This window comes from Neodiprion virginianus, chromosome 2 (genome assembly GCF_021901495.1).
Source record: "Neodiprion virginianus isolate iyNeoVirg1 chromosome 2, iyNeoVirg1.1, whole genome shotgun sequence".
Classification (NCBI taxonomy): domain Eukaryota; kingdom Metazoa; phylum Arthropoda; class Insecta; order Hymenoptera; family Diprionidae; genus Neodiprion; species Neodiprion virginianus.
Window position 1 is genome coordinate 34019754 of NC_060878.1, and position 11251 is coordinate 34031004.

General features: G+C 35.9%; 1 protein-coding gene across 1 annotated transcript; it reads left to right on the top strand.

The window, feature by feature from the left end:
- Positions 1-2361: 2361 nt before the first annotated feature.
- On the top strand, positions 2362-10839 carry LOC124298510 (Golgi apparatus protein 1). Its single transcript, XM_046750621.1, has 13 exons — positions 2362-2860; positions 3912-4877; positions 5146-5247; positions 5353-5637; positions 5787-5956; positions 6046-6163; positions 6471-6667; positions 6849-7068; positions 7327-7653; positions 7811-7990; positions 8112-8340; positions 8779-8885; positions 9025-10839. The coding sequence occupies exons 1-13, from the start codon at positions 2534-2536 to the stop codon at positions 9190-9192; spliced, it is 3396 nt and encodes a 1131-aa protein (XP_046606577.1). The 5' UTR covers positions 2362-2533; the 3' UTR covers positions 9193-10839.
- The last annotated feature ends 412 nt before the right edge of the window (positions 10840-11251 follow it).

Here is an 11251-nt window from a genome sequence, read left to right on the forward strand (position 1 = left end):
AGTAACATCACGGTACATCGCGACCTTCCTACCCTTGTCTGTTTCCCAACGGAACCACCCAACGGAAAAGACACACATACATGCATAAACTCCGCGACGGATCCCAAACGTCCACCTACCTACCCGGTTACCTATATTCGATCTAAACGACTCTTCATTTTTTCCAACACACATCATTCTTCATCATTTGCGCCGTGGTCACTGACTTACATTTCGTTGGTTACCTGTTGGGAGCAAAATGTTTTTGTATCATAGTCTGCCTACTCAGAATACAGTATCACGGTTGTATCCCGCCAACCATAATATGGTATGTATTATGTTAGTAAATGATGGCAGACTATCGGTACATAAACTTTTGTAAAATTGATTAAAAACATCCTGTATGTCAATTAGCATTTTTCTAAGCGAGCTAAGCCTGCAGTTGATCAATACTTGTTGGCTGTTAAAAGATTGAAAATGATATATAATATAAGATGCAATTTGATGACGTTACGTTATGTCAGACTTTGAAATTTTATCGATTTAACAATAATGTGAATAAATAAATATGTTCAAACCTCAGGTGAACCCACCACTTAAACGACATCATCGGTAAATTCAAACGTAGATTATTGCATCAGTTGCGAAACACAATTCGATCTCGCGAGTGTCGAGTAAGCGATGGTTACCTGTCGCGATGCTCATTCCACTTTTAGCAACGTGAAAAATGTCCTACTTTAAGTAATTAAATAAGATGAGTAAATTTAATTGCGAAAAAAAAATTATTCGACTGAAAGTCAAGCACATGGCGATCGTGAATGAGCCTATCCATGCAGCTAAGAAATCGAAGATTTGTGTAACAATTGTTACCGCCACGCCACATAACAAAGGAATCCCAGGAAAATACCCGTAACCTAACACGTGCAAACTCACCAACGTTGCCGAGAAATGGAAGAGTTACTCGGAAGTCTCTGCTTAAATCTGTGAAAAATAAAACACGACACTTTAATTAATTAAGCAAATTGACTTTTCAGCTTTCAAATTATTTATTACTGTTGTCTAGTTCCATATTTATGTATTGCATGTTAGAATAAAAGTTCGGCTTTAAATGTACAACCTTAAATTACCAATCAGTGATTAAAATAAGTATTGTTACCTCGACTATGAGCTGCTCCACACTTTTACATGTAGTAGTTCTTGTAGCATCTCAGGTTTATTAGTGAAGCGACGCACTTTTTACGTTATTCAGATCTTCACTTAAATCTTACAATCCAAAAAACCGCACCACAACAACACTCGATTCTATACTCACTTTTTGTGCTATAGCTGTCTGTTCGAACCGACCGAATAAACTTGCTAACGATGCAACTGCGCATTTACCGAAAATCGGCCAAAAAAATAATAAGATTGCCACTCGACGCACAGAGGCAAATATAGACATCGCCGAAATCTGAAATTACACAAAACAATGAAAACTCAGGACACGAAATTCACCTTCAACGTTAGCAGGATGTTTTTATTTCAGTAACTCGGTTTTTCTTCAGGCTACACGCTGCTCCTCGTGTATTATTCACAGATGTGTACGCTGGAAACACACTGATCGAACAACGTGGCACAACCTGACCAACGCGGTCTGAAAGCGGAACAGATACCGAGATCACGTGATATCGCTCCAATTGCTCAGAATCGACTGATGCCGCCCGACGCTCAGGAGAGATTTAAATGAGTTCTCTGAGGGGCGAAAGATAATAATTCCCCCGCCCTCTCTGTCGCTCTTCCTATGGAGCTGCACGTGCCAGCCTAGTTATTCTCCCCCTCTCGTGACCCCCATTCCATGGGTAGAGCGACAGAGAGGGTGGGAGAATTATTATCTTCTGTTTTTCAGAGATCCGATCGTGGATCCGATTCGAATGCGTTCACGGGACGCTAACACCGTTGCTTAGGCTCTGTATTTTATATCTCTATGTTCTCAACGGCCAGGTGGAAACACCACGTAAGCTACGCGCAACGCGATTAAATGTTCAAAGCATTGTCGTAACATGCGACGTCAAGCGAAGTATGAATTCTCCGACCACCTACGGATGTTTATTGAACGGAATTTTCTCAACTTTTCAATTTCACTATGACGACGGTATGTTACCAACGTTTTGCACGCGATAGTTGTTGGTTATGAAGAACTTTTTTCGACGACGTGGTCAGTTGTTTGGTGGATAATACGTGATACTGCTAAATATATATCCTCAATCAACGCTATAGATACTGTATATGCTCTATGACTGTGGACATGCAGGCAAAGTACTGCTAGCGTCGCGTTGCGGTGAACGACAACAACAGAACGGCTCAAAATGCAGAGTCTTTACCAGTCTTCACAGTACTGATATTCCCAGGACTGCGTGGGATGGAGTCAGCCGTACGTAGAGCCGTAGAGGCGGATCGCGGTGTCATGCGTCGTGATTGTTAGGTATCGAGGTGAAAATATCAGTGACAATTTTCGATGAATTTACCAAAGGAAAACCGTTCAGCGTGATTAATAAGAGCCTTCAAGAACAGCACAATGACGAACAAAGTCATCCGTATATTTTTCATTCGGTTTATAACCTTAAGCGTCACTGCGGCGATTGGTGCGTATGCGAACGATGTGTCACATACCGAAGTCAAGACTGAGCCACAGTTCCGGTGGTATTTTGTCGAAAGAATACATCCCGAGGAATCCACCTTGAATAATAACAGAGTAAAGAGAACAATCGAAAAACCTTTCGACGAAGTGGGGATAAAACTAATTGATGAACCAGATTGCAAGCAGGATTTACACCGCCTTTGCGGTAAAATGGTCACAAATGATGATGATTTGTTTGTACTCGAATGTGTTCAAACATTCAAGGTAAAGACCATTTTTTTTAGGTTCTGAAGCGCTTCAATCGTATTACATTTGTACAAACCGATTATTGACACTGTGTTTGTATCACTAAAAAGTACATTCATTCCTCAACATTACATTTAAACATTATTACTCACTTGTTGCACAATCGATTGAATATTTTATAGCATTCAAATGTCTAATAAAGATTAGTGCCATAAAAAAAAATTGAATCTTAGGCAATGATTCGTGATCTCTAGTTTTTATTTATCCAACTATGAAGCTATATTTTTTGATTACATTATTGGATACACACTCCTGCCAAGATTGTAGAAACTATCAAATCATTGTGCTTTAATTTGGTACGAGAAATAATTACGGTTGCGTAGACATGTATAAGTTGTGATGACAACATCAGTGGGGTCATGACCAAGTTTCCACATCTGCTATTACAAATTGAACAAATATATTATCAGAATCAGTAGGTTACATACATGTAGTTTATTTAGCTATAAATGAAGCTAATCTGGTACAGATAAAATCTACTGATGTGTAAATAGAATAATCATTTTAGGCATCGATATTTCCTTCCATTGAATCTCTAGTCTTAATATTAATAATCACTTAAAATGCGATATTTATCTTTCCATCTCTAGAAGTTGGATGCATATTGTAACAAGCTGTAACCTATGAATTTCATTACAAAATTATATTAGAAAAGTTGTACATTCACAGCAATACAAAATGGCTCTATAAATCATTATTATTTGCAATTAAACAATTTTTCAGATAAGAACGGTGCTGCAGTATAGATTGGTTACAGATTAGCTAATTTGTTCAATGTTTTTAAATTTCGTTTTCAAATTAAAATTTTTTTTATTGTACTGTTCTGAGTTTGGGAAACAATTTTCATCAAGTTATTTACTGTGTTATTTACGGCATCTGTAGATATATCTCTGTTAGATAATAACTACACCAATGTGATAATCTTTTCTTTATATTTTTCATTACTTAATATATGCAGTTTACTCATTGTTTGTTCATATTAGGTCAATCAATCATTGTATTATTACAGGCAAATGAAATAACAAGCCTGAACGAAAAATGTCAGCATGCAATCTGGAAGCACATACAGATTTTAATAGATGACAAACATGTAAAAAATTCAGTAACTGAAGTCTGCGGGCAGGACTTAGATCGGTTTGGTTGTCAAGTTACATCACAAGTAGGAACATATTTGGCTTGTATTGTTGATAAGCGAGATGAAATTGTGAAACCACAATGTCAGGAATATATTCAACGTCTCGAGTGGGTTGCTTTCAGTGATTACAAAATCGTAACCCATGTTGAGAAGGATTGCTCAGCTGAAATACACGAGTTTCACTGTGGTAGAATACAGCCTTATCAAGGGCAAACGCTAGCCTGCCTACAGCAGTATTTAGATAAATTAGGGCCGCTATGCAAAAAACGAATTTTACACGTTTCGGAGGTCCAGGGCGACAACGTTAAGCTTGATCGTCAACTGTACATGGCTTGTACACAAGATCACATCAATTTCTGTCCTCATATTAGGCCAGGGAGTGGCCACGTATACAAATGCCTCATGCAGTTCAAAACTGATAGAGCTATGACAAAACAATGCCAGGATCAGTTGACTAGACGTGAAAAATTGATAGCATCGGATTATAAAGTAAGCAAGGGCTTAGTCAGAGCATGCAAAGAAGATATTAAGACTTACCATTGTCGCCGATCAGTGTCAGAAGATAAAGACATCAGATTATCTCAAATCTTGTTGTGCTTGGAAGCAGCTGTGAGAAATACGAGTAAAATATCAGCTGATTGTCAATCGGAGATGTTTGATCACAGAAAGATTCTTATGGAAGATTATAGATTGTCTCCGGAAATAGTCAGCGATTGTGGAAATGATATACAGAATTTCTGCAACGGACTCGAGGTTGGTGGTAAAACCATACATTGCTTGATGGAACATACAAGGTCCAGGAAAAAAAAATTGCGAGTAACACCCAACTGCCAAAGAGCGGTTAGTATTATAAATAAAGTTAATGAAATAATTAAATCAAGATCAAATAACGAGTGAAACTCCTACATTGTGTTACTTCGGTTCACATATGTGATCAGCAATTCATTATCTGTTGGTCATACCTGTTAGATTTGATACTGTAGTTGTTTAAAATTTTCTAGTATCCGGTGCTATTCTATAACACTTTGAGCATGAAATTTATTCTTTTTTCATTGTTGAAACACAATCAAAATGATTGTGATTGATGTCTGAATGACCTGTATTACAGCTGGAAGGATTAATCAAAGAAGTCGATGCAGGTGAAGATTGGCGTCTAGACCCAGTACTACATGACGCTTGCCGATCGGTTGTTGATGTAGCATGTAGAGACGTAAGTTACTCAGATTTAGTATGTAGTCATGAATATCCCGGTAGTCCTGGTGATCTATTGCAGTTCCTAAATGTTTTCTTACATACTTTATTGCGCTAAACTTAGGTTCGTGCTGGTGATTCCCGAGTAATATCTTGTCTGATGGACAAACTTGGCACGACCATTATGACTGTAGAATGTGAAGCAGCATTGGTACAAATACAGTACTTTGTGGCCAGAGATTTTAAGCTTGATCCACAGTTATATAGGGCTTGCAGAGCAGATGCCAATCACTTCTGTAATGCAAAAAAATCTTGGACTGCTGATGGCACTCAAACAGATCGTGAAAGAGGCGCTTATGTGCTGCCATGCTTGTACAGATACGCTGATCATCCTCAAACCAATATGACTGTTAGTAGCACATTATTTACCTTCCACATAATGAATCGAGCAATCATTGCTGGTAACGAAGTACTTATTAGACATGGAAAATTATATAGCATGATGAATTTTACTATGCACATGTCAATCAAGTATATATAATTTACGATAATTTATAGCTCAAGCGTGCTTGTTTGGATGAAATCAAAAGAGTAATGCGACAGAGAGCCTTGACTGTAGACTTACAGCCTGAGGTAGAAGAAGCTTGTCTAAACGACCTGTCATTGTATTGCTATGACAAAACAGAAAAAGGGAAAGAAGTTGAGTGTCTCCAAGATAATTTGGACAGGTATTTAACTCAATTATTTGAAATGTCTTTAGAATTGGTAATTCCTTATTCTCATTGTCGCTTTTATTCCTCTCTTTTATACTTCACAGTTTAGAACAGAAGTGCAAATCAGCTGTCGGTAATCTGACTGAGGAACAAGCTGAACACGTTGAACTCAACCCAGTCATATCATCGGCATGTGAACATATTATGGAAAAGCATTGCGAGGTATCAAGTTGTGTTTTATTGTTTCATCTGTATCCTCCATATTTTGTAAAAATTTCTCGTTTTGATCATTTTTCCACGTGTAATACATGAAATTGACACTGTGTCGAGAAAGGTACCAACAAGTGTTTCGTAGAACAGATTTAAAATGTGTTTAAGTCACGAAAAAACTGTTTGAAAAATAATTACTCTTATACTAACAGCTAAAATTTTACTATTTCCTCGACTGTTCCAATTTTTCCACCAAGTATAATGTTATTCATACTTTGGTACAAATGGTGAAGTATGCTTTGTTTTGTGTTAATATTAGGTGGAACTAAGAGCTGGGCGAGACGAAGGTGATTTAATGGAATGTCTGATTGAGCACAAAAATGATCCAGACTTGAGAAAAGATTATAAATGTCGAGCTGCAGTGGAACACTTTCAGTTGTTATCTTTGAAGAACTATCGGTTTACTTACAAGTTCAAAGAAGCTTGTCGTCCACATGTTGTACGGTGGTGCCCAACGTAAGTATATTCAATTATTGCCATTCTTACTTGCTTTAGTTTTAACTTTATCCAATCTGAAACTGAGTTCAACAGATCTGTGGTACCTTACACATTGTGCAAAAATTTGGTAAATCAAGTTACGTTCGATTCATCATACAGCCATATAGTTAATATCAGTATATTATTCGATTGTTCTTAGATCTAAAATTAAGGCTCAAGTTATCCAATGCTTAAGCACTATGGTCCAAGAAGATATAATACAAGAAAAATCACATCGAATTCCTAAGGAATGTCGACAGCAACTAAGAGCCCAATTATATCAACAAAGAGAAAACATCAATTTTGACCCTGTTTTGCAAAAGGCATGCTCCGCAGACATCCAAAAATTGTGCTCAGATAAGACACCAGGAAATTCGCAAGTAATAACTGCATACTATAAAGATAACGATTCGATGCTTATCAGATAACTTGACCCCAATTTTCTCCATAGAATATTGTTTGACTGAATATTTATATCAAAGTTAAGTTGCGCCACATTCTTGTAGATTTTGTTGTGCATTTATTTTTGATGTGCGTCGTCTTGAGAAAAGAAGGGTTTAACTACTTAGTTAAGTTTCTCTTCCTATTCTTACTTGTTTGCATACATTCAAATAAACCTAATATTATCATTGTTCAAGATTTTAGAATGCCTGGCTTCAAATAAACAATTTTTGTCCGACGATTGTCACAAAAAGTTGTTCAATGTCAGGAAGCAAGAACTGCGAGATAGTTCAAGCGATTTTGCTCTTTTGAATAAATGCCATGCCATGTTGCGGCAGTATTGCCACGAAGAAAGTCAGTCTCAGGCTTTAACTTGCTTGAAAAAGTTCAAAGATGAGCGAACTTTCGATGATGGTTGCAAGGATATTGTCATTCAACGAATGATTGAACAGAATACAGATTATAGGTTTAATCCGAAGTTGCAATCAGCATGTTCTTCGGATATTGACAAACATTGCAAAAACGTAAGTAAAATAGTCACACTATTGCAGTTATTCAAAGAATTTCAAGAATTTCAAGATACCGTTCAAAGAATATCGTGGGCCAGAGCATTCACCCATCATTCAATTTGTGCTAAAAATGACAGAAGTTTGATTTTAATATTGAATTATTATGTGTAAGGTGTTGAAAGCCAATTCCGCAGACAAAGAATTACAAGGAAAAGTAATACAATGTTTGAAAAACAAATTCCGAGACGATAAGCTCACAGATAAGTGTGAAGAAGAAATGGCAAACATTTTGAGAGAAGCTGCACTCAACTATCACCTCAATCCTTTACTTGCAACAATGTGTGCTCAAGAGGTACGTAATTGTTATAAATCATACTAGTTAACTTATTTGTGAAGTTTTTTTCCAGTAGTCATAATTTATGTAACATAAACTTCAGATCCGATATTACTTATGTAAGTACTTTTAATTTTAGATTCAATCGATTTGTGGCGAAGAAGAAAATACACCAGGTGCAGTCGAAGAGTGTTTAAAAAATAAATTCAACTCTGGAGACACCCAGATGCACGAAGAGTGCAGGATGGAAGTTGCGTACCTCATCGAACAAGCAAAAGCTGATATAAATGTAGATCCACTTTTACAAAAAGCATGCTCTATAGATGTCAGTAAATTCTGCAGCGACATACCTCAAGGAGCTGGCAGGCGTAAGTTTTGATAAACATTTGAATATAGTGATACCTTGCTATTATCACAGACCAGCAAGTTGCTGCCTTGATGGCTATAACATTGTGTTTGCATGTGTAATGAAATAACATGGCACGCACACATCAGTAAAAGTTAGAATGAATCAATTGAGAACCGAACGGTCATAATCGACATACTTTAGCTTAAAAAGACAAATTTGTTGTTCAATGAAATTAATTTTACTTGGGTATCTCAAAATACTATATTAAAATATGAATTGCTGAAATCATATAAAATTAGAAACACCTGTATAAATGTACTTTACGCTCTCTCAATGTTTTGACTCCAGTAAACCTCAGGTGCTTTAAATAACTACTGTACATTTGTTTTGAACACAAACGAATCATCTTCTAGTAGATCCCACTTCATATTAAGAATATTTTTATTGAAATTTCCAGATATCTTGTGTTTGCAAAATGTCCTCAATGATGAAAAAATATCGCTTCAGCCAGACTGCTTTAAAATGCTGTCTACCAGAATAGAAATGTTTAGAAATGCCGCTGAGGTAAGGCTATTGATTAATTTGGTAAAATACATTTTTTTCTCTTTCCTACAAGCGTCTTTGCAACTTTTTCTCGCAGTTATTGTGATAATACAATCACGCAAGATTGATTGGTATTTTAGAAAAAAAATTATGTTTAAAGCTTACAGCACCGAAGAACATAGAAGAACTTTACTCAACTGTAATAAAAAAATCCCCAGCGAAAAGATATTTTTTGATTGTTGCGTCAACGGTTATTGGAGTTGCTTTTATCACTGGTATGTTCTGTGGGAAGGTGACAAGGAGAACAATGGTAATGAAAAATAAATAATCTACTCGACAAATAAGGTAACTTCTGCGAAATTGGCTAGCTAATAACTGTCATAGCTGAAAGCATTCGTCGCTTTAAGATGACGTCGGAATTTTATTTTAACAGATCTATAAAATATCTGGTTTATCAACGAAAGGAGTTTCAATTCGCAAATAGTCTTATTCAATTGTTTGTAACGTTGCATTTTATAAGATGATTTTATATTCTTAGAAAAAACTGTAAAGAGTGAAAAAAGGAAGAAAAAAAAAACTAATTTCGTCGGTAAAAAGTATAATTTTTAATTATTACATTTCGAGCATGAAATAATAGTCATTCATAATGCATGGAAGAATCTCTCGTATTTTAAAATTTGAGCTTCCCATAGAGCTTTGATGTCACTATTTTGCAGCAAGCCATTATACTAACCTATGCAAAATTTAACTTTCTCGAATAGCTCTCATATTATCATCAAGTTGGCTACCAAAAAGCATTAATTTTAACTATGTATATCTGCAGTATACATCACCCTATCGAATGTGAGCAATTTTTTTTTCAAACGGAAGTACAGTTCGTCTATTCGGTCTAGTTACACTGTATGTTACAGAAAGTGATGTATCAGAAAATGAATTTGCATATAACATAATTGAATTTGCTACTAATTATTAAAGTGTATCAAGAGTTGAAACCAATGTTTTCGTTATGGTAATGCTAATTTCAGGTTACCGAAGAACCATTTCAAAGGACTGCGACTAAATTCTTTTTTCTTTTTCAATTTAACATTGCGACTAGACTGAATAGAAAAACTGCAAACAGTATAATAAAAAAACACATTCATTCAAGAGTTGAAAAAAAAAAGAAAGAAATTTGAAGTTGCAAGTGCAACTGTCCGTGTTGAACATTTTTATTGTTTATTCACAAGCCGCTTATTGAAAATTCAATACAGTGAAACTTCCAAATAGTCGATATCTTCAGTACTAAAAATAGTGTCCGTTATTGAGGAGTGTCTGCTATTCAGAAGAATATTAACATGTAAATTATGCTTCTGGAGATTTTTAGAGTGTCCGTTATAAAGAGGAATCTGTCGCTGGGAGGTGTCCATTAAGAGAAGTTTCACTGTATAGTGTATAGCTGAGGCTACTAACATACCTGGAAAGTTTCCAGAAATCTGGCGAATAAAGGCTTTATAATCTCCAAAAATAAACATAAACCCAGTACTAATGCACGGCTTCGTAATGAAGTGAAATTTTTTTTTTATTAAGCGTTAACATATATAGTAAACATTTAGTAATTACTTTTACACAGATATCTATTCGCATACAATTACAAACATCAGGGCATGATTGATTTGAAATAATTGTACTAATAATTGGTATGGCATAATGTTGGACTATGAGCTGAGTCGGGGGGGGGGGGGGGGGGGATATATATATATATATATATACATGAACATTCGAAACTACTGTGTGATATAAATGGTTACTTTGTGCTAGTATCGAAAGATTAGCACGACGAAGTAATAGATAGGCTGACCAATCAAATGTACGGCGCAACAACTCTTGCCCGTTGGTGAGTTGTATAGATTGTAATATTGTAATTTACGTTAAATTAGTATTAAACATTGTATAAATTTCTACTATAATGATTAAAGAATAAACCATTTGATGAATGCGTTATGGTCTGTTTGCCTTAGATTCACGGTGACAATGAAAATTACAAAGGATTATTGGTCATTGTTGTGAAATCTCAATATCATACTAAGAACATTATTATCGTTACTCTCGGCATTGGGCGTTTGTTTCAATGGTTTCGACAATATATAGTCTTCGTTCCAGATTATTATTGATATTATAATTACAGACTATTGTCTATGAGACACCATGGTAAACAATAGCTGGTAACTGTAGGCAATTTATGTATCTACGGGACAGTTACACGCAATCCCAAAACAACAGCGGTGTGAGCATTAAGATCCGTGAGCATACGCTTAAGATCTTTACTCAAGATTAAGATTTAAGTTATACTAAACTTCGCCGCAAATAAGGTGCTACATAAGCATCAGCGACGTAATAACCACGGTCCA